The sequence below is a fragment of the Typopeltis vanoorti genome, chromosome 25 (assembly GCF_054136105.1).
Source record: "Typopeltis vanoorti isolate ZY-2024b chromosome 25, IOZ_Tvanoo_1.0, whole genome shotgun sequence".
In the NCBI taxonomy this organism is placed as follows: domain Eukaryota; kingdom Metazoa; phylum Arthropoda; class Arachnida; order Uropygi; family Thelyphonidae; genus Typopeltis; species Typopeltis vanoorti.
In genome coordinates this window covers 27,470,949-27,495,443 of record NC_143573.1, presented here as the reverse complement: position 1 = coordinate 27,495,443, position 24,495 = coordinate 27,470,949, and the positions used below count along the sequence as shown (strand labels likewise).

Sequence of the window (24,495 nt, the reverse complement as noted above, 5' to 3'; positions counted from 1 at the left end):
AGATGACAGATCACTCTCCTATGAAGGGCATCGTTATTGCTCGTGCAAGAAAAAAAAAAAACATCGTTTTATAACAAGCGATTTTTTAAGTCAATATATCTTTTTAAGAAAGAAAACAGAGATGATTATTAGCGTCGGTCCCCGATCAGTGGCGGCTCGTGGCTTGAAATCGTGGGGGTATTGCAACTTTCGAAATATAGTGTTTGGATAAAATATCAAAATTATGGTAAAAATTAAAAAAAAAAATTAAACATGAAAAACTATTGTTTATTATCGATAAAATTATACATTTTGGTATAATTCAAAATTACTTAAAAATTACTACAACAAATGTTATGTCTTTAATTGTAATGTCCAAATATTTAAAGAGACGGAGTAAACACGATAAGTACTACGAACACTCTACTACTGGCGCAACTGCATATAAACAACAGTGGAACTGAGCGACGGACAGTGCCGCATTATGCTAATAGCTCGCATCTCACTATGATGTGAATATGCTTGCGCGCGTAGCAATATGACACTGTGGAAAACACAGTGCCGCTAGCGTCCTTCGCCCCCCCCCCCTAAGCGCTACAAGATGGACTTTTATTTTTTTATTTTTTTTTACAAAATAAGAGAATTGTATAAGATTGTTGATGATAAAATTAAATATTATAAACAAATATAAATAAATTAAGAAATATATTTATATATCGAGAAAAATTGGGGTGCTGCAGTTCCGCAATGCCTGTGCACGAGCCATCCCTGGTCCCGATTATCATCTTGAAAGTACGTGAAGAATAATACTGTAGGAAAAAAAAAATCAAAATCAATGATAACCCATTCTAATATCCAGTTTTTTTAAGAAACAAAAGATCGATGACAGACTCCTATTGTTTCCTTGCCAGTCAAGATACAATCAGTCTGACCAATCATCCAACTGCTCCAAAGTCGTACAGCAGCCAAAGCATTATGGACAAAAACAAGCAAAATAACTGTTGTAGAATATTTGAGTTATATTTCACATTTACTTTTTTTTTTTTCTTCCCACGAAGAAGAAAATATAACACTTGCCTAAAGGAAAATGTAATACTAGCCAGGCCAGCTAGTTGTTGTTATTACTAAATAGCTACATAAATTACGAAATCTGGAATTTAGCATATATTATATTATATCCACCACATTATCAAAATACAGCATTGTTCAGTTGAAATTTGAGTTCCATTAAGTTCTTTAAGTTCCCTCTTTTAGTAAACATTTATTTATCATATGAACCTCGAGCAAATTTTGACATATAATTTTACCACTAAATATGGAAAGATCGCAAATAAAATTTCAGATGGCTCAACAAATGTTTGCATAATCCCAAATAACGAACTTCAATAAAAGACCAATGGAAGTAGTGTCGTCGACAGGGTGTAGCATAGAGGCAGCCTGCCTCACGGCGCATCTAAATAAGGGCGCTCGTTCAGCCATATTGCGGTAGGCGCCGTCGCTACGCTAACAATTCCTGTTATCCTGTTAGCTTAGCAAGTTCAGAAAGAAGTTTTTTTCAAGCTTAAACTAGTTAAAAATTATTTGCGAACAGCAGTGAACCAAGAAAGATTGGTTGGTCTAGCAACTATATTGATAGAGGAGGACATAGCTTATAAGTTAAATTTAGAAGAGCTTATAAACAGGTTTTATTGTGCGATATCCCCGTAGAGCAAACATTTAATTATTATTATGTAATCGTCTTGCATTAATGTTTCTCTTGTAATAAAAACAAAATAGCAATTGGAGATTTTCTTATATTTTTGTCTTATAATCCATCAGGGGAGATATTTAATTGTTTTCCTCAGGGCGTGAGCTCATCTCGCGACGGCCCTGAATGGAAGACTATATCTTCGTAGTTCGACATATATCATCTTGTATAGTCCAAATACTTCTGTGTGTCCATGCATCTACGAAGTTAGAACTGCATGATCACTCTCAACACTATTGGTTAAGTTGATATCTTATCCGCAGTGACACTCATCCGACATTATTACTAAATCTAATGTAGGTGTTCCCTTCATTACAAACTGCATGAGATAGTAATTCCTCACGAAATCAAGAAATTCTCTTTCCTTTTCCCACATGTTATTTCTTTCTTCCAGTTTATATTTCAAAAGGTAAAATCTCCTTTTTGTAATAGCCAAACAAATTGAAACCAATTTGTCTGAATATTTTTTTCTCATTATTCTCATTGCTTCCAGCTCTATGGCAAGCCTAACTACACATCTCCCCCACCCCCACCCCAAGTAGCGTTGCCTACTTTATATTAAACACTTTCGAAACCACTCTTACTGCTGCGCTACTCTTAGTTCTTCAAACTTAAATCAATACAACTCATTTGTGAGTCAGCATTAGCCCACTAAAAATACGATGTTAGCTTCACTTCCATTCAGTCAACCATGTTTTAGTGAGCCCGACTATTAGGTCAGACTGAAAGAATCACAGCCATACGATTTCTCTCTCTCTCTCTTGTGTGTGTGTGTGTGTGTGTGTGTGTGTGTGTGTGTGTGTGTGTGTGTGTGTGTGTGTGTGTGTGTGTGTGTGTGTGTGTGTGTGTGTGTGTGTGTGTGTGTGTGTTTGACTGACTGAAACCGAAAATAGATAACAAGTTAATTTAATGAAGCACACAACATGTTTCGTCAAAAATGACTTCTTCAGGTGTGGGAACACTTAAAGCAAATGAAAAAAACCCACAAAAAACACTGTACCATGATAATAACAGACTTGCAAACCGAAGTTAAGTTTGAATTGTCGTTATAGTCTGTGCTATCGTTCTATTGTTGTTCATATGCGAGCGTGTGAATTCACGCGTACGCCAGTATCTAATGGTGGAACTATGCGATCAGACTATAACTGAGGTTGCTATTGATGTGGGAAGAGTCTAGGATGATTTCTTTGGATTCAGCTATACGACGTTCTACTTCATCGTGACAAATATAAACGTTTGATGTTGCATTCCAATCTATACCGTTTTGGCGACCATCATCGTTTGTGTTCACTGAGAATAAGACGTTGAGAGTGCGCTTGCTCTGATGCTATTGTATGAAATGTCTCTCTGATGTTCTCCCACTATGGTCTCCCACAATCACATATTATTTTATATACACCGGGGAACTGAAGATGGTTATGAGCTTATTTTGGATGGCTTAGAACCGACTTTAGTTTTGGAAGAGTTGAGAAACACGTTTTTATATTACATTTTTTCAAAAATCTTCCTAGTTTCGGGGAGAGCGAGCTGATGTAAAGTAAAGAAATATAACCCTTGGGGTTGTTAGGAGTCTCTGTGTTGTTTTGAGGGCGCTGTTATAGTTGCCTCTTGATGTTTTTGGAAGAGTATCTATTGTTAGAGAAAGTTCTTTCTAGATATTTTAGTTAATTTTTTAGTTATTCTTCATCGGACAATACTGAGCAGGCACGGTGGGCTAATGTGGAAATGATGCCTAACTTCTGTGCAGGATGGTGATGTGAGGATGCATGTAGGTATCTATCCGTGTGTGATGATTTCCTAAAGATTGAGATTTTTAAAGAGTCAGACATCTTAGTAAGTTTCATGTCTAGAAATGAAAAGGAACCATTTTCTTCAATTTCGACGGTAAATTTTATGTCTTGGTGGAAGTCGTTTAAATGATTTAGAAAGATGTAAAGATTCTCTACACCATGCTCCCAAATAAGAAATATATCGTCCACATAGCAGAGTCATGTTCTAGGTTTTAATGTTGCTTTAGAGATGGCTTTTTCTTCGAAGTCCTCGAAGAAAATATTGGCCAGTATTGAAGACAGGGGGGGCTGCCCATAACTAGTCCTTTATTGTGTTTATAAATTTTCTCCTCGAACTTGAAATACCTCGAATTAATACAGTGTGAGAGAAGTGCAAAAATCTTTTTAGAGATCTTGTTTTTTAAAATACTGAGAACATCTTGCGGTGAACATTTGCAAAAAGTGCCACAGCATCAAAGCTCGCCATAATATCGGAGTTCTTGAGCTTTATATCTTTGATTTTAGAAACGTAGTCTGTTGAATTTTAAATATAAGAGGAATATTTTCTTACTAGACCCTTTAAAGATGATGCTAGATATTTTGATAATTTATATGTCGGTGAATCAATACTATCAATTATTGGCCTGAGCGGACAATTTTCTTTAGGCACCCTTGGAAGGCCGTATAATCTTGGAATAAGTGGATGTAAAGACCGAAGAGAAAGACGTGTGTTTTTTGGAAGTTCTGTTGTCGTTTTAAGGAGATTGTTTGTTCGATTATGTATCTCTCTTGTTGGGTCTCGATCTAGTTCAGAGTAGGTATCTGATTCTAATAACGCCAGGATTTTCTCGCGATAAACTGTTTTGTTTAGTACGACCTTTGCATTGCCCGTGTTTGCTTGGAGGATAATGATCAAATCCGCTCTTTCTGCATATTCTTAGCTGTCATATATCATTCCTTTTCACACACACACACACACACACACACACACACACACACACACACACACACACACACACACACACACACACACATTATGCAAGTTTCAGAGATCTTGTTTTTAGAGATCTAGAGCTTTTTTGTGTGTAAGAATTTCTATGACAAAATCTTATTTCTATGTATTACATTATTTTCGAGCTTATTTCGAAGTTACAATAAAAACACATTTTTCTGCAAAAAATGTAACATTTTTGTGGTATTCGTATTTATAACTTTAAAATTAATAGTAATTTTACAAAAGGAAATTTTGTGCAATGAAATGTCACAGTGTGTATTTTGTAATTTCCAGGTGATCGTGTGATGAAATACATTAAGAAAACCTTACTTTAAATATGTATTCATAGAGATTAGAAAACAACAAAAAAAAGTTTAAACACTTTATTCAGCAAAACAAGTCGGAAACTAGCAGCTGATCAGCGTACAATACAATTCAATGCACAGAAAGATGTTGAATATTATAGGTGTAAGTATATCACGTGCAGTCTGACGTTTAAAGTGACGCAACAGGTGGTGCCGATGCTTTGTTAGTGCATTTATTTATAGGATGGTTGATACTGAGAATGTTATATAAAAAATTAGGTTAGGGAGAGTGTTGATAGTTCATCAGTCGTGTCCGCTTGTGTACAAGGAAAGTAGCTAGGACTCGATCATCGGCTTTTGGCCTCATTGAAAGAGAGAAAGAGGGAAAGAAAGGCGAGAGCAAAAGTGGTTACAGAAGTGTTCGGTTTGTTTAGGAGTTGCCTATAAGGTTGTCATTTTCTGTGTAGTGAAGCTAGGAGTGCCAACACATTTTAAGATTAAGCATGCATTCCTTAGTCAAAGTAGCGTCTGCAACTCTTCTTATCATTTATTATTGGTTAGAGAGTATTATTTTAGCATTTATTCCAAAGCGACTCCGTTTTAAAGATGTAAGTAAAGAAACAATTCTCATAACTGGAGCAGGTAGTGGAATTGGTCGTCTTTTGGCATTACAGTTCACTAAACTTGGCTCTCGGCTTGTTTTGTGGGACATTAACAAGGCTGGTAACGAGGAAACAGCACAAATGGTTCGCGATGCAGGCGGTGAAGTTTATGCATACGAATGCGATATTTCAGATCGAAATGAAGTATATCGCGCTGCAGCTAGAGTAAAAGACGAAGTCGGAATCGTCACAGTTCTCATCAATAATGCGGGTATCATTACTGGTAATCGTCTTTTAGATTGCCCAGATAATATGATCATAAAAACCATGCAAGTCAACACTATGGCTCACTTTTGGGTAAGTAGCTAAGATTAACAAGTTATTATTATATACATAATTAGCCGATACTTTGTTGTATTAAATTTCTCATGAGTATATATATATATATATATATATATATAGGATGGTTGATACTGAGAATGTTATATAAAAAATTAGGTTATATTAGGTTATATATATATATATATATATATATATATATATATATATGTAGAAAGTATTTTTACCTTGGGTAAAATTATGTTAAAGATACCAAGCAATTTGTAATATCTCCTCCAGAGATTTTTGTTTAATAAGGTTAAAACACCTTATGGTAACTTGTTTTGGTAAAATACTTACAAGCTCTGTATTACTAAATCTTGGTATTCTAGCCCTAGCTCCCACTGATGAGGCCTCAATAAAGGTCGAAACCGGTCTGGGTAGTGGCTCCTTGCCTTTAATACAAAACATCATACATCCCCTTCTTGGAGATGTGTTTTGGCATTAAGGGTAAATTAAGGGTAAATATTAAGATTAGTGATCGGAGCTTGCCCCACCTTTACCACGAGTTGTCCTGGTCTTGCACTACCTGTAGGATCAGTTAGACTTGCATCAATTGCAGGTGCAAACTTGACTTTTTGTCTGTTTGCTTACTTGGGAAATGGAGTAAAACCAGGTTTAAAATTGCTTGGTATCTTTAACATATATATATATATATATATATATATATGACGACAGAATGATCATTGACTCGGTTAACATACATAGTTTTATATATATATATATATATATATATATATATATATATATATATATAAAACTATATATATATATATATTCATTACATGAAAACTCATAGTGTCGCACTCTACTTATGTTTAAAATATTTAAATAGTTATTTGGTATTTAAAAAGTAATACTATATTATCATTTCATGACGAACTGTTAAGGAAAATTTAATAAATAAATGTTTACCATTACCAGCTAATGGTTTACAAGTGAAAAACTTTGTTAGTTCGCCCACCGATTTGAGGTCCCTCGATACTTCTGCGCATGTCAGAAAAAGGAGAATCCATTCCGATAATAGAGTAATCAGTCTGTCTTCTGGGATGTAATAATAAACAAACTGTGTTTGTTTATTATTACAGGTCGGAAAATTTAGCTTTTCTTTTACGAACATTGCTGTTTTTAAAGTGTAACTATTTTGCTTGTATAACAGTTGGAAAAATGTACGTAGAGTGTTAATACGTGCAAATACTACGTTCTACATAAAACAATGCCACTTCGCTCCATGATAAGTTTCCTTTTATTCTGGGACTTTTTAAAACAAAATCCGTTTTCATGAAGTATTTTCCTTAAAGTTTCTCTTTTCCAAGGGAAATTAATTTTTTCTTTAAGCACAGGAATCAATTTCGGAATAGTTGGCACTCTTTTCTCGACCACGTAAAATTCGTGAATAGCTCTCTTATAACGTCTACATCAAAATCATTCAAAGCTACGCTTTCGATGGTTTTCTTTCTCTGGCGCTTTTTTTTAGGAGATTTAAATTTTGGCTTACCTTCACCTTTTGATTCCCTACGAATTCTTTTAACAGTCGACCCCGATACACCCGCAATTGCACTTGCACGTTTTATGACTTGAGAAAGGGGAACAAGAAGACGGCCTTCTGACGATTCTTTTTCGCAGAATGTCAACACATTATTCAATATTCTTTTGAGAATATTGAAGAGCTACTGAAACGTGTAACAATAGAACGTGTTGACTGTACTGGATCCACCATACAAATTAATAATAAAAAAATAATGCAAAAAGAGAACAACAAAAATCAAGCTAGTACTAGTACAGCGACAGACAAGAAAGCACATGATTTCGCATGTTTGGCGACCAGTTCGTACATCCTTCATTTCTTTCTCCCCTTCAGCATGAATCGACCATTCTTGGTACCAAGCCAAGAAGGGATCTAGAAATGGTGGGCGAACTAGAAATGGTGGCTTTTTTTATAACAAGTAAATCAATTTTTTTAAAAACATTTTTTAAGTTACTGCCTTTTTTACTTGTTTGCCTCCCCCACCCCAGGAATATTGCTGGTGGCGTATTACCTTTGAAAGCAGCCTTTGTATCTAAGTCAGTATCGTTGATGCTCTATTGGAAAGACCTGGATTCGAATCTCGTCCAGCTAGGACGCGAAGAACCTTTATAAGGGTTTTTCAATTGAAAGTGAATTAACCTGTCTAATATGGAGGTGGTGAAAAAGAGAGAGAGAGAACCTCTCTCTCTCTCTCTCTTTCCAAATTCGGGTTTTACATGTCACAAAATAAACAAAGCTGCCAGAATACACGCAACTAAACAGACCCTGGCTTAATAGCCTTAGTTGCTTCTTCCGTAATCGCAAACAGCAAATTTTGATCATGGCTTATATTAATTAGCCACTCGCTCGCCGACTGACAGAGGCAGTAATACATATGATATGTGTGTGTGGATGCTGCTATTCATATATGTGCCTATTTTATGGGGAGAAAACTCGTTGGCTTCTGTATGTGACTGGCCAATTCACCTTCACTTGAAAAGCCCTTATAAAGATTTCCTAAGTCACGACGAGATTCGAAACGAGGTTTTTTTTCCTCCCCCAGCTAATGGGTACATATGTTGCAACGAGGACACCAATTTGTTACTTCTGATACGTCTAAACAGTTTTTAATGTTCTACATATAAATTAGTAACCAGTGACAGGGATTTGGGAACCAGGTGCACACGGAGCCATAGACTTCAAAATAAGAGAAACAATGGAACATAATAATCTCATTGGGAATGATTTTGAACTAGCCAGCTATGGGCAAATTAAATGAGTATTTTATAAATGCATGCATATGAACATTGCCTCTACACTTCAAGATTTTGGGAATCTGGAATTTTCTAACACACAAAAAACATGAAGGAATATATCCGTTTAAAATAATAAGCTACAATGACTAGTCAATTCACCTTCACTTGAAAAGCCCTTATAAAGATTTCCTACGTCACGACGAGATTCGATCAGAGGTCTTTTCCAGCTAATGGAGGTACATATACAAATGCATAATAATGAATATTTTCATTATTATTATTACGAGACACCTCCTGGGAGCCCAAAGACATCGAGGGAGGGCACCACTCAATCCACCAACTACAATGAACCGAAACTACACCAACGCCATCTACCGCACACCAGTGCCACTAATATTTTTACAGACAATCACAAACATCCCACGGTGGGATTCGAACCCGCAGCCTTTTGGCTGCAGAGCGGATACACTGACCACTATGCCAACCAAGCCGGCATTTATATTAATATAAAACCTTAAACAGCACTTAAATTGCTATGTTCTTTTAAGGAGAAAAACCTAAGCTAGGTGTGTCAGCATATTACTTCTTGGAAAAGATCAACAGATTTCTAGAACAAGAGCGAGAGAGAGAGAGAGAACACAAATAATATGGTATTGGCTAGAAGAGAAGAGTTCAAAAGCACTGGGCACTCATCTCCACTTAAGATGGAGGCATAATGAATAAACTGAAACAGATAAACAATTCCGTATGTTTATTCATTGCAGTATTCCACTTTGTTAAACTTATTTAAAACTGTTAACCTTATGTAATTTAGCACGGAAGATGACATCAATATCAAACCAAAAATTCTGCTTCGAATAAGCATTGCAAGTTGTTGATCTTTGGTAATTTATTCAGTACACCCTCATCTTATTTGCTCACTTCGTCTGGTATATTCTATTCCTAAATATAGTAAATCTAAAACGCAACTCTTAAGTGACGCTCCCACGGTAATTTAAGTCACAAAGAACAGGAAATGTCAACAGTTAGAAAATTGATTGATTATTAACCAATTAACATATTCACACGTGTCGCGTTATCATTTCAGGGTGAGTTGTCTGCTTACAGAATAATAGGATTTTCCTTCGGAACCACGTTTTTCATCCCGCAATAAAGACAAACCATGCAGAACACACACACAATTAACAGACAGAAATACTGGTTTTCCATATTTAGTCACTCCGTAATCCAACACAATTATCAAGTTAAAAATAGAAATAATATAATAGCACCATGGTGCTATTATAGGAATATAAATATAAATATAAATAGAAATAGAAATAGAAATAGAAAAATAGAAATCCTATAATAGCACTGTCCAAGGACTGTTAGCTATAATTCTAACATTTCCTTTGTACCATATAAAAGTCATTCGAAATAAAATATCGAAAACACATAAAAAATAAAGACTACAGTGGAAATCTGATGAAGGGAACCAGTTCTAATTGCAGTTCTAAACATAATTTCATTCAAAATTCATAAAAATTTCAGCAAGAAGAAATTAACACTTGAGCAACTAGTCAGAAAATCAGACTAGTCAGCAAATATGGTAACGAGACAATCCCTTGCGAGCATACTGGTGTAAGGTCAAGCGTTGTCATGGAGGACGCATTAATAATTCTGACGGACTAACTTCTATGAGTGTATATTTTGAATTTCTGCAATGTCCCCACATACCATTGTGGATTGATCAAGACACCTCTCAGAAAGAAAAAAAAAAAAAAACCTCTCACAAAAACAAGATCCCCTTACCTTTGTTCCAGAACAGGTTGCAATGACTTTGCCCAAGGAAGACTTTTTGAATTTCTTCTTATGTGGTGAATTGAGATGATGCCATTCCATTGATTGTCTCTTCGTTTCAGGGTCGTAATGGCTTCTTTTTAACCCACACACGAAAGGCTATAAGATCTACTGTGTATCAGTGCTATATGTGTGAAATCCATGTTTCATTACCTGCTATGCATGACAGAGAAGCCCCTTCCTCATTCACGTAGCTTGAAGAAGTTCAGGCTGCGAGAATTTGTGTATGCGATGCATACACAAATGTGTAGGTTCGTCACTCAGTAATTTCAGGACTCGCCGTGCGCATACCTTGTTGTAGCCGAAGTCATTAATTAGAGTCATCATTACTGATACCATCCGCGTTGCACAATTCGCGAGTTATGATGCGACAATCCTCCTTAATCAGAGTATCAATTTATTTATTTATTCGTATGGAGTTTCCTCCCTTTTTCTCCCTGTCCCTATTGGGGCGAGTTGAGCCCCCCCATGGGAGTTAAGTATTTATGGCTGTAGATCCGTGTGTGTTCAAAGGGCTGGTTTGCCTGCTTGTGGGATGAAAAACCCCAGATAAACGGGAAAAACTCCGCTGTCCATGTCCAAGACCGGCTAACTTGGCTATGACTGAGGAAGATCCTCAAGCTCCTCACGTCGGCGACGAGAATCGAACCTAGGACACACCTTCCCCAGGTATATGGTTGCAAGCGCACAGCCACTAGGCTAACCGCTCGGACAGAGTATCAATGAAGCTCTTGTTGCCCATCGTCAGTACCGCCGTTGGCTATTTACTCTTCGAGAGTTGTCTCCGACCTCGGTTTCACCACTCTTAAAATGTATGACTGGGTATCTAATAATGGTAACGTCGACGTTATCATCCTCCAAACATATTTTCTGCAGTAAAGAACTCAATCATTGCTCTCTGCTTCATAAGTCCATCAACAACAGCCTCATGTGGGGCTGTTGTTGATGGACTCATGTGATTGCAGCACTTCTTAGTGTGGTGGAACTAGACTTCTACTATTACTGTGCACTCAGTGATGTGCAAAGCTTTCTGCAGCGACTTGGGAAAAGAAAAGGAGATATTATTTTCATACCACTTCTTGTATTATAGATGCGCAAGTCTCATTATAGTTAACTCATTTTCATAGTACACTGGAAGTTGGTGTAAAAAGATGGCATATGGTGTCGTATACATGCACCTTATACGCTAGACTGAAATGAGATTGGGACGGTAATATGTTTTAGAAAAACCAACTGTACACCATAAATAGTGTGCAAGTCGCCTCATCGCATTTGTCTCCATTCCAGACATATTAGCAACAGGTTTGTGATAATATACTCATATTTTGGACCATTCTTCTTTGAACATAATCGCCAATCCATGTCCGTTGTTGGACATGGATTGGCTGGTTTGGTTCGCACTCGATTTAGTTTGCCCTGAAGGTATTAGACGAAGACAAGGATTCTGTGCAGTCCAGTTAAACTTGCCTCATCACTTTCTTCAAAACACAATTGTGGCATCATGTGCGATATGATATGATGCATTATTCTGTTAAAAGTGACATAGTTCTCTTCCATAAAACTGTCAAATATAGGAAACATTGCATTATAAATGCTTTCGTGGATGATACCGTTCTCTTCGGAGACCGCCGAAGAAATGCAACCATGGTAAATGATGATCTTTTAAAAGTAACAAATTGGTTCCACTCAAATAAACTTGGTCTAAATGTCTCAAAAACTAAATCTGTAGTAGCTTCTACACGCAATTAATTTTACATGATTGAAACTATTAATCAAATTCCAATCGTAGTTCTATAGAAATAGAAAACTGTATTGTAATAAGTTGTTTAAGATTAAAAAATGAATGTAATTGAATAGATTGTTAAGTTTAAAAATATTGTGTTCTGCATTTGAGTGCACTGTGTTGGGGAAGAATCAAAGGTATATTTATTGTACCTCACAATATCTTCACATTTGTTTCCAGTTAGGATCTGAATTACTGTATTTCGAGTCGAAACTAGAAGTTGACTGCCTTTAAATATTATCATGTGATACCTCCAGGGAGTCCAAATCACATCGAGGGAGAATGTGCCAACACCATCGAACGATTGTACCCCTTCTAACCGCGCTCAAACCTGCTTAACTTCTTACGAACCAATAGTAACAGAGGCTCTACCAATCGACCAACCTACTGACATACTCGTTTTCTTATTTCCAGTTAAGATCTGAGGATATTGTGAGGTACAGCATATGTATCATACCAAAAGCATTAACTGCTAGATATTTATTCGCTTATAGGATACTATTATTCATAAAAATGAAAATTAATATTTGAACATTAAACAAGATTATTTCTTTCACAACTACTTACGCACAGCGGCACTCAGTATACCTCAGCGCAGGTTGTCGCCTAGTAGAAAGCACAGACTAAATAAAACGAAGAATAAAACATTTTAACTATCATGATCGATTTAATTAATGTTTATATCGCCAAAATGAAGCCTGTTGGCTCTTTATATTTAAGTATCATGATTGATTTGTAATAATCGGCATCAGCCTGGCTTTATTTTTTTTTCTAAAATAACTATGTTTTATGTCACAAAATACTGTATACATTGAAAAAAAAATCGCTATATAAACAATAAATAAAACATTTATATTATGTTATGTTATATTATATAGTTCAAACTGTATTTCAAAAATTGTAACCCATAATTTATGACATGGAGCATATGTGAAATTAAGATTCGATTTACGATGGTTCATTTAATGACTTCCAAGAACCTATTATTTCGTTAAACCAGGGATCTACCGTACTTAGTTCAAGATCAAAAAAAAAAAATCAGCTAATGCCTTTTTATTCCCGTATATGGGGAGTAGGCGAGGCCATTTAGCCCTATCTAACTTTTTGGAGACTGAGTGGGCAGTTCAATCTCCACTGGTACCAATCAGAGATAGATGGCCCAAGGCTATCACTAATTAAGTGGTACACAGTGAAGAGCGACGGCTCGAATGTGCCGCCATCTCGTGGTCCCTAACCCTAACACAATATATTTTAATGTCTGAAATTTAATGTGGGTTCTACAGTAGATTTTCTTGAGTTTACGGGACGAAAAACCCGCTTGCCCATGCCAGAGATCGACTAACTCGGGAACCGGTCGAAAAAAGGCTTAGAAAAATTTCCTCTAGTCACCGACTAGACTCGAAACCAAGTCTTCCTTCGTGCGGCCAAGCGCGGTGGTGTGTAAACACCACAACCACTGAGCTACACAGGCTCCTTAGTTCAAGATTGCTTGTTTAAATAGTTTTTTTCGTTATTATTCCGTATTAGAAGAACGATTTCAGAAGATGACACGCACACACATAAACACACCCATACATTTCTTTTTCTTACAATGACTATGCAATTTTCATAGCAGATGTATTTAAAACAAAATACAAAATATGTCTACAGTACATTAACACCATATGCCAAAGAAAAGTAAAGTGTTTATTAAGTTCAATAACAAATGATGTCATTCTACAATAATGCAATTATGAAGCACTTTTTTTTTTTTTATTTGTACATGTAGGATAATTTTATTTGTCATTAATTGATGGAACATAGCATTCCTTTCCTATGTGGACATCTCTCAAAATATATAGTGTTTCTTGTTAATTTACTTAGCAGAATACCTTGGCCAAAGCTAATGACACCACTAATGATAGTAACATCATTAGCTGGCAAAGGTTGGTCGATTGGTAGAGCCTCTGCTACTAATGGCTCAGTTAAGTAAGTTTGAGCACAGTTAGTAGTTGGAAGGGAACCAATCGTTCGATGCTGTTGGCACACTCTCCCTCGATGAGTCTTTGGACTCTCTGGAGGTGTCAAATAATAATAATTAGTAGTGACATTATTAGCAGTAAGGGTATATGTCACCCATAAATTCAAGAAAATATGTAAAAAAAAAAAAAAGACTACAGGTGTTTTTGTGGTTGAGTTACCATTTTGCTAGCTTTTCTCATCCTCCCTCCAAACTTGCCACTCCTGGGCATTGACTTAGTTGCATGGTGGGTTATGATGGGCTTAATAATTAGTAATGACCAGGTCTCAACAAATTATGCCAAATCCTACTTTCCATAAAAAAAAATGTACTTGCACAAGACCCCCTCCCCAAATGATATGACCATTAAGTTATTAGAAGTCCCATAAAGTGTTTAGTGGTGCTGTATCATTGTCTCAAGAACATTTCCTTTGTGTGAGAACCATTCCAAGAAGAAGAAATCAATAAATAACAACAGGAAAATAGCAAAAAATAATATTGGTTTCTTGGAAAGTATAATTTGTTACATTAATTTTTGTTAATAGCATGGCTCTTTATATTATTATTATTATTATTATTATTATTAAGAGAGACTTCCAGGGAGTCAGGAACTCATCGAGGGAGGCCATACTATTTGCACCATCTGTCATACCTATCCTTGAATTCATTAATGCTACTTGCACACACAACATCCAACGACAATCCATTCCAATCACATACCAATCTATGAGAACAAAATTTAGCCCTCACCTCCTTCTTGAGAGCATCCATTCTCAACTTATAAGGATGCCATCATGTTCTTTCCCCACCCTCCATAAAATGAAAAATTCCATTTATCGAAATTCCATATAACTCTTTCAGAAGTTTGTAACTTTCAATCATATCACCCCCCTTTTTGCTAGTGTCTGCAGCCTACAAATTCTCAATCTATTTTCCAAATCAGTATTCTACAATCTTGATATCATTTTGCACTCTCCTTTCCATGTTTTCCATTATATCAGAATCACCATGGAAACCAGGAGACCAGACCTGCATCCAATAGCCCAAGCAAGGTCTTATCAAGGCCTTGTAAAGAGGCAAAATGACTTCCTTATGATCCTTGAACTTCAACTTCCTGTCTACTAAAACTTCAAGATCCCTAGTCTGATCAGTTACTTTTAGCATAATCCCACTAATATAATATGACATTGGATATCTAATCACATCAACATGCATGACCTTACATTTATTAACATTGAACTGATAGCCTTCACGTGCCCACAATTCCAACCTATTCAAGTTATTCCTGATTACTTACCTATCTTTGCATCATCAGGAAAGAACTGTATGTCGCATGTCAATGTCATTAATGTACAGATTGAATAACAGTGGACCAAGGAATGATCCTTACGGCACACTACTTTTTACCTTGAATCTTACAGATTCACCCCCCCCCCATATGTGACTTTTTGATATCTGTCAGTCAGCCATCTTCTTATCTATGCCAATAGTTTATAATCCAATCGCACATTCTTCAATTTATGCAACAGTCATCCATGCTGTATTCTGTCAAAAACCTTAGCAAACTCCAAAAGTATCATCATTTATCAATTCCTCTTGTCTAACTCAATGGTAACATTATTATAGAATGTGAGCAAGTTGCTAAAACATAATCTTCCCTTAGTAAACCCATGCTGTTTGTTGCATAGTTGAGATTCTCTGTCAACCCATTTCTGAATGCAAGCCCTAACCAGCTTTTCTAAAATCTTCACCACCACTCCTGAGATATCGATTGGTCAATAGTTGGATACATTGGTCTTTGCACCACACTTCTGCAATGAGATTACTATACATTCTTTCCACTTCTGTGGAATCTTCCCTGTACAGAGATTCAAATTATATAACCTGGTCAAAGGAATAGCCAGTTCAGCTGAACATTCTTTTAGCATCTGTGCTAATATTCCATCAGTTTTTATTGCAGAATTCTTATTTCTAGTTTGTGCAACAGCTCTAGTACTTCCTCCTCATACACAAGAGTTTCCTTATACAGTAAAAAGGTACCGGTCAGTTCATTGTTGCATATACCAGATTGATATAGCTTTTAGTAAAATGGCTACTCATAATTTGAACAGTCACTTCTGCATCAGTCTCTTGCATACCATCTGCATTCTATATTTTGCATACTCTTTCAGTTTTCTTAAAGCTAAAAAAGATTTTGTTTAGAAAATTATTTTTTAATTACATAAAAAATATATATTGTCCAGTCTGTAGCTAATTGACAGCTGGCAAAATCTACCCCCCCCCATGGGCAATTGTATTTTTTGACCTCCTGGCAATGACATTACTTACTATCATTAGTAATGGGACATAACTCCACCTGATATGGCATTAATGGAATAATATCATCATTATTGACAGTTGATATTTGGTAGAGATATGCAATTCATACCCATGTACTCACTGTGTAGCCTTGTGGCAGAGTTTCAGGTGCCATAATGTTAGACTTCTAAAAGGAAGATTGCTATAGGTTCAATTCTAGTTGGCAACTAGAATTGAACCCATAATGATTCTATAAGAGGTATTTTTTCTAGGCCTTTTTAAGCCGATTCCTGAGAGTTGGTCAATCTCTAGAAGAGGCAAGTAGTGTTTTTCTCTCTGTATCTCAAAAAAATTGACCATGCAATCCACTCTAATTCAGACAATAATATGAATGTTAGGATTTAGAATCTTGAGATGACAGCAGTTGTTTTTAGTACTCTCTCTTCATTACTCTGCCTCCCTCTCCGATGCCTTGAAAATCATCAAATAGCCAAGAGGAGCTCTGCAGTTGGTGATGACTAAGAAAAGCTGGTGTTAAAAGTACTCTTCCTACTCCCTTCGGAGAGCGCTCAAAGCTTCTTTGATATTAATGATGCCCTTTGGGTGCAATGACTTGGATTTGAGTCTCATCTAAGATGTGAAAAACATAAGTTTTTTTTTTTCCCCTCAACTGAAGGCGAGTTATTTAGTTATTTCATATGGAGGTGACAGGGTTTTCCTTCCAGAAACTCAGGTTTTCATCCCACAAATCAGGCAAACCATTCCAGAAGGACATATGAAATTAGTAGCCATAATACACTGATGTAGTCTTAGTTGCTTTGGCCATAATTCCAAAACAATAACTCTCTTTGGAGAATAAACAATGTTAGACGACATCTGCATATAAGCTTGCCATTATCTTGTATTACAGCTCACATAACCAAATCTTAGTAAAGGAGAAATAAGAGATATTCCAAAAATATGATAGTAAATAAATGTTAAAAGATCTCCACGGGATATTTTAACAAGCAAATTAACTAGACAAGATATTCTTATTATCAGTCGTCGAAGGAGTCAAATGACTCATTGTGAGAGGTCCAGACATACACACACACACACACAGCTCATCATCCCATGACTTAAATGCATTCACTGTCTCCACACTTACCACACTTTCAATAGTGCATTCCAAACACCTACCACTTTCCATACAAAAAATCCTCCTCCTCACCCCATTGCTCACATCCTCCTTATACAGCTTCAGGGATGGCCTCTTGTTCTCCTACTGTCTCCACCCCATTCTACAAAAAATCTGATCCACATTAATCTGGTAATAACCCCTTACCAACTTATGTGTCTTAATCATGTCACCCCCTCTTCTTTCTATCCACAAGACTGCAAATTGCATTCCATCTATCTGTCTTCATACTCAACATTCCAGTGACCAGAAACCACCTTAGTCAATCATGTATAAGGCTTTGATTACATTTGATCGCTGTGCTTACTGTGCACAGATTTGGTCACTGGGTTTAAAAAGAATGAAGAGATGTTTGCAAATTTCAGAGGCGATTGACTAAAGTGGTTTCTGGTCTTTGGAATGTTGAGTACAAAGACAGATTGATGGAATGCAATCTGCAGTCTAGTGGACTGATATGTAGAAGTAGTAATAGTAAGGAATCATAGCATCCCTACTCCTACATATAAGTGTTCTCTGTATCACTGCCATAATGCAATGTGCTGTCCTCACAATTTAGCATAATTTTCAGGTTCCTATCCACCAACCAGCCAGCCTAGTTGGCCAAGTGGTTAGCGTATCCGCTCTCCAGCCAAAAGGCTGCAGGTTCGAATCCTGCCGTGGGCATGGATGTTTATGATTGTCTGTGAAAATACTGGTGGTGGTGGTGATAGTGGGCAGTGATGGTGTTGGTGTAGTTGCGGTTTGTTGTAGTTGGTGGAGATAGAGAGTCGTAGAGTAGGTGCTCTCCCTTGATGAGTCTTTGGACTCCCTGGAGTTGTCATGTAATAATAATAATAATAATAATAATAATAACATCACCAGATTAACCCCATTCATTCTCCCATTCACCCAGTCTGTTTGAATCCGCTTGCAAGTCTACAACATCAGTTCTACTCCTTATAGTTCTTTCCCATTTTCCCAACATTGCATTACTGAAAATAACTGTATATTGCCATTTAAGCCCTTCTCAATATCATACAGATTAAATGCAACAGCCCCGAAACAGACTTTTGGGGAACACCATTAGTGACTTTTCTCTTCTGGAATATAACTCCACCATACACATATACAACTCACTCATACCTATCAGACAGCCAATCTCCAATCCAGTGCACTAATTTACTATCCAACCTCATCTCTTCCAATTTAATTAACAACTTATTATGTAGCAATCTATCAAAGCATTAGCAAAATCTAAATATATTGCTGTGTATGCATCCCCTTGTCCATTGTATCTGTCATCTTGTTATAATAATTAAGTAAACTGCTAAAACACAATCTTCCTTTAGCAAATCCGTGCTGACCATCAAAGAGGATGTTGTCAATGCCAACCTAATTCTGAATCTTAATCCTCACTAGCTTCTACCACATTGACCACAACTCCAGACTGCAATTTGGAGCCTTAGTCTAAATCACTCCCCTTTATGAAGTAAAACAATTTTGTCCTCTTTCCACTCTCTTGGATCTTACACCAATCTGATTTATGTTAAAGAGGCACATCAATGCTGTTGTTAATTCCCTGGAACATTCACTCAGCATATGTGGTGATATACTACTGAAACGTTGTGATAATCACCGTGAAGGAATTGAGGTAGAACCATTTATCAGAACTTTCAGCCCCCATGCCATCGTCATACAGCTTTAATGATGCCAAGTTTAGTCAATTTCTCATATACCTTCTGCTCACTCATCATCAGTGGCTCCTCCTTCCTCCCTATTGTTCTCATATTCTACATGATATTACTTTCACGAGAATGAAATATCTTTATGAATGGCTCATATAACATCTCTTCTATATTCTCTTCAGTGGTTATCATTCTACTATTTTTTCCAACTAGTATCATCCTTGCATAATCATTCTTTCTTTCTTCTAGGTTTTTTTTGTTTGTTAATTGCTGCTCATACTGCACTTTTGCTACCCTTATCAAGCGAGTTACTTTTCTTGCTTGCTTGCTCTTTGTACTCCTTATGCAACTGACTATATCCACTCATCTTGTGCTGCTTCCATAATGACTTCTTCTTCCAAACTGTGTGCTTCACCTCTTTATTCATCTATTTCACGCATATAGTTCCAAATATATCCTTTCTCACTAAGTACTTATATGGCTGGCTCCCACTCAAGTAATCACGTCATGGTTACTTTCACCAACTGGAGAGAGATTTGACACCTCATTTACTGTAACATTCTCTAATGAGGTAATCAAATCCAAGACCCTTGAGCCCCGTGTATCCTTTGTTACATATTGCCTAAGGTTAATTCCTCAAAAACTCAAGAAATTCATTCTCTTTGTTCCCAGATGCTGTCTCTTCATTCCAGTATATGTTACCATAATTAAAATCACCCATAAAGATTATCTCTTCTTATTAACGTACATTTTCTTCTCATTGCCTTCCAATTAGATATTTGTTCTGTTCACCTCCACCTCACACCATACTGCTTCAAAACCACTGCTGGTCCTCTGTGACCATCAACAGCATTCTTCCTCCCCTGCTGTTCTGTCTTCACAAAGAATATCATATTCATCCATCCCTATTCTTTTTTACATTTTGACAATGAAAGAATAGAGATGGATATGATTATTCCAACAATTTTTGGACAAATATAGTCTATTAATGCTACAATTTCATTTCCTTTATAGTAAATACCTCTGGCATTTGTAAACATACACACTAACTTATTCCTGGTTCTATAACAAGTCCCCAACCCCACTTCTCAGATATGATACCACTCACTCATACCACTCCCCTGTTCATTCACAAGCTCTCCTACCCTACTTTCCTGCTTTTCCATGTCTCCTCTACCACCTCTTTGCTTCCTCGGGTCTTCCATTCACTTCAGTCATTACTCTCTCTTGCAGCAACAGCTTCTCTAGCTGACTCACACTAAACCCATTTAAATACAGCTCCATCTGTCCCTCAAATTCATCCCACACATTCACAAAATGAATTCCTTTCTCCTTACACAACTCTTCTAGAATTCCATTCATAATTTCCACTCACTTTCTCAACTCATCACTATCATACCTGGGCAATACACTGTATTGCCCAGATATGATAGTGATGAGTTGAGAAAGTGATAGTGATAGTAATGAGTTGAGATACTGACCAACTTCTTACCACACTGTTATCTTTTACTTTCCTTAGCAACCGTCTGATATTCATCCTTACATTCTCCTTGTTACCAACCAGATTGTTCATGTCTACTATCACCACTACCAGCTCTTTTGCTCGCCTCCTTCTCATTCGATCACTGAATATCATCATTCTTGATGAAGAATGTATACATCATTCTTGATGTATACATTCTGTGGAGTCTGTCTTTTTATGGAGTAAAAAGTGAAAAGGACACACTGCCACTTTACAAACTATTATTCTTAGTGATGTAAACTACAAATATGGCTCAAGATATTCTTCTGGTGATAGTCCAGAATCCAGTAAATTGCATCAGTGTAATATGTCTACGGCTAAACTTCAGACGTCTAAAAATGCTGATTGAACTGATGTTCTGGCCACCACCACTATGTGGAGTATGCCAACCTTGAAGGTTAGTCAGTCTGAAGCAACCAGATTCTCTGTCTGAAGTCTGAAGCAACCAGATAAGTGGGCTTAGTAGTAGCTTTGAATGTCTTCTCTGGCAGACAGGAACTATACCATCAGACTGAAGACACTGTTGACATTTGCATGATCTCTAGTAAAAACAATATATACAATAATAATAATAATAATAATAATAATAATTGTTATTATTATTATTACCATCAGACCTCCATGGAGTCACTCACTGTGGGAGGTCCCCTCTGTTACACACCTCACCTACTACACACTACTCTGCCTTAAATATACACATTCTCTGGAGTCACCACACTTTCTGGCAATGCGTTTCAACCATTCACCACACTCCATGCAAAAAACCTGCTTCTTACTCGCTTACTTACATTATTCTTATACAGTTTTCAGGGATGACCTGTTGTTCTCTTCCCAATCTCCCATCATTATGAAAAACTAGTTTTATATTAATCTGATAAAAACTACTTACCAACTTATATGTCTCTACCATACCCGCCCCCCCATTTCCTATCCACTTGACTCTGCAAATTGCATTTTCTCAATCTTTTTTCATACTCAACCACTCTCTCGGTCAATCACTTCTAGATCCCTTCCAGTATCTCTTTATCTTTTTGAAACCAGGTGACAAAATCTGTGCACAGTAGTCCATATGCAGCATAATCAAGTCCTTATACAATGGAACCATAATCAAAGAACTGCATCATTGCCAGAATTTGTTGTACTATTCTCACAGTTTTAGCAATGTGCCCTCTAAATTTTAGGTAGTTATACATGATCACTCCCAGATCTTTTATTTCCTCCAGAATATTCCCACCAATTGTGTACTCTTTGTTTTCCAAATTTTAAAACCTTACACTTTGCAACAATGCCCATGCACCAGTCTATTCAAGTCTTCTGGTAAATCCACAAAATCTACTCTACATAGTTCTCAAATTACCATTCAAACCTTGCTTAGTATCATTAATATACAAGTTAACATACAAATTCATATACACTTATATAATGATAATGCATTGACTAGTTAAGCGATTTGACTGATTACCTACCATCTCATTGTCTTCGGTGGATGAAATATATTCTGAATATATGAATAATGAACACCAACTAGTTTGCAACCTTATTGGTTGCAAACTAGTTGTTGGTCTAGTGTCCTAATTATTATTTGGTTGAAAATTTGTTGAATCCAAGAGCTTCTATTTTTACAATAATGCAACCATTGATAGAATCCAATTTTTTGTTCAAAAATTGTTAATTATCATCTTGCTTTCTTGCAGATATACTAGAAAGAGATTATAGTATACTATAGAACTACTGATAATCATGGATCAAAGTTGGATACTGGGCTGACTGATTGAAAGTTGTAAGACTTGAATGTGGGCTGTCTATATTCTGAAAGTCTTTACCCCATCATTTTTGTTGAGGTTGGGATGAATGAGCAGTGGCGCAACCAGGGAGGCGGACAAGCAAGGGGTTCTTCCCCCCCCCCCCAAAAAAAAAAGAAAAAGGAAAAAATGCTAGAAAAATTTCCAAAAATCTTTTCCTAATTAAAATTCATTTTTTTTATTTATGTTGTGTCATGTCTTCCATTTCTATACTACTTATGAATTAGTGGCCACATAAGGTGGGAATACCCTATAGCTCTCTGGAATCCCGGCCCACTGTGAAAGCAAGGCGAATGAAGTAGTGCTGCTCTTGCGGACCGAGCACTACTTCGTTTGCCCGAGCTGGGCCAGAGGAGATCACAGGTATCATGTATTGGCAATCACTGCAGATGCTCAGTCATAGGTCATATGCATTCTCATATAGTGTGCATTTTCAAATCATCTACTAAACTCGCCCCCCCAAGATTAAATCACGAGTGCTCCCCCCCCTTGAAGATTAAATCTTGCTCGGCCCCCTCCAAGATTAAATACTGAGTGCGCTACTGTGAATGAGTACAACTTCACTGATCTCCTTATGTTTGTACCATATTTTTGTAAAATTTAGGGTTGATACCTTTTCAGAGATATTATAAAAAGCTTATTATTATTATGGGTTTCACCATGGGGTTCAAAAAACTCATTGCTGGAGACCCATACTAACCATTATTCACACAATATCTATCATACCTCTCTTTAAATGCATTCACTGTCAGGGCACTCACTAGTCCAATACACTCTTACACCACACACACACACACCCTTATACAACTTCCAGGGATGTTGTGTAAGAGTGTATTGGACTAGATTTTTAGCTTGGCAAGTGATAAATGACTGGAAGGGATTGGCAAAGGTAGTTGTGAGTGCCTAGTCCTCCTCCTACTCATCATGTATTGAAAATTTTCTTTTGTATCATTCTTATAGAATCCCTTTAGTAACATCCCTTTACTAAACTTTACAACCCACATAAACCTTTCATTTATCCTTATGTGGAGCATTCCACAGACCTATCATGGTCACATCTCTGGATCCTCTCCACCATCTCCAAGATACCATACAAATAAATGTGTGCACAAAATGCAGCCATATATGGCCTTATAAAGAGGAATAATAACCTCTCTGTCTCTAACTGTCAATGTGTTCTTCAACTTCTAAGTAATCCTTTGAGCTATTCTGCCAAATTTTTTAATATTCAACTCTCTTCCCACTATCACCCCTGAATCTCTAGCCTCATCCTTTTCGTGCAGTCCATACCATCAATGTAATACAGTACAGCAATCCCTCGATTAATGCACCTTCGATTAGTGCATCATTTTTTTCTATACCCAAATTTGATTAGTGTACCTATATACATCTTAAAAATATTACATTTTTTATGGCTAACTATTTTAAAAAGTCACTCAACAGGATAAAATAATTTAGTTACCGATTTAAAACATTTTACAAAGTCATTTTTTAATGGCATACTACACTGTTTCCATGTACAATATGTTCCAAATTTACTGCCAAAATTTATGTCATCTGCTAATTACATTGCATTTTGATGATCATATCTCATGCCTCCTTTGCAATTGTTTTCCTTACTGTTTTTTATTTTAAAGTATTTTCCCAACCTTTCATCATGAGTAAAAGAATTAGTGAGCAAATAAGTGGAAATATAAAAATGATTCGAAAAGTAATCTCATTGGGAAAAAAACTTGAAATAACAAAGAAAAAAGTGAACAAGGTGAGTCCAGAGCAAAGATAGAACAAGAACACAAAATGGGTGAATCAACTATAAGAGAAATTTTAAGCAAAGCTATGCAATACAAAGAGAAAGGTAAGGCTGCTTCAAGTTC

At 36.6% G+C, this 24,495-nt stretch overlaps 1 protein-coding gene across 3 annotated transcripts in view; it reads left to right on the top strand.

Annotated features, from left to right (window-relative positions):
- The first annotated feature begins 4,999 nt into the window (after positions 1–4,999).
- LOC150092619 (epidermal retinol dehydrogenase 2-like) overlaps positions 5,000–24,495 on the top strand; it is a 152,492-nt gene continuing 132,996 nt past the window's right edge. The window contains exon 1 of one of the 3 annotated variants that reach the window (XM_090414574.1): positions 5,000–5,753. In XM_090414574.1, the coding sequence (XP_090270700.1) occupies positions 5,298–5,753 (456 nt within the window). In that variant the 5' untranslated portion in view covers positions 5,000–5,297. The remainder of the gene's footprint in view (positions 5,754–24,495) is intronic. The other 2 variants (XM_090414575.1, XM_090414576.1) reach the window with 2 other exon arrangements.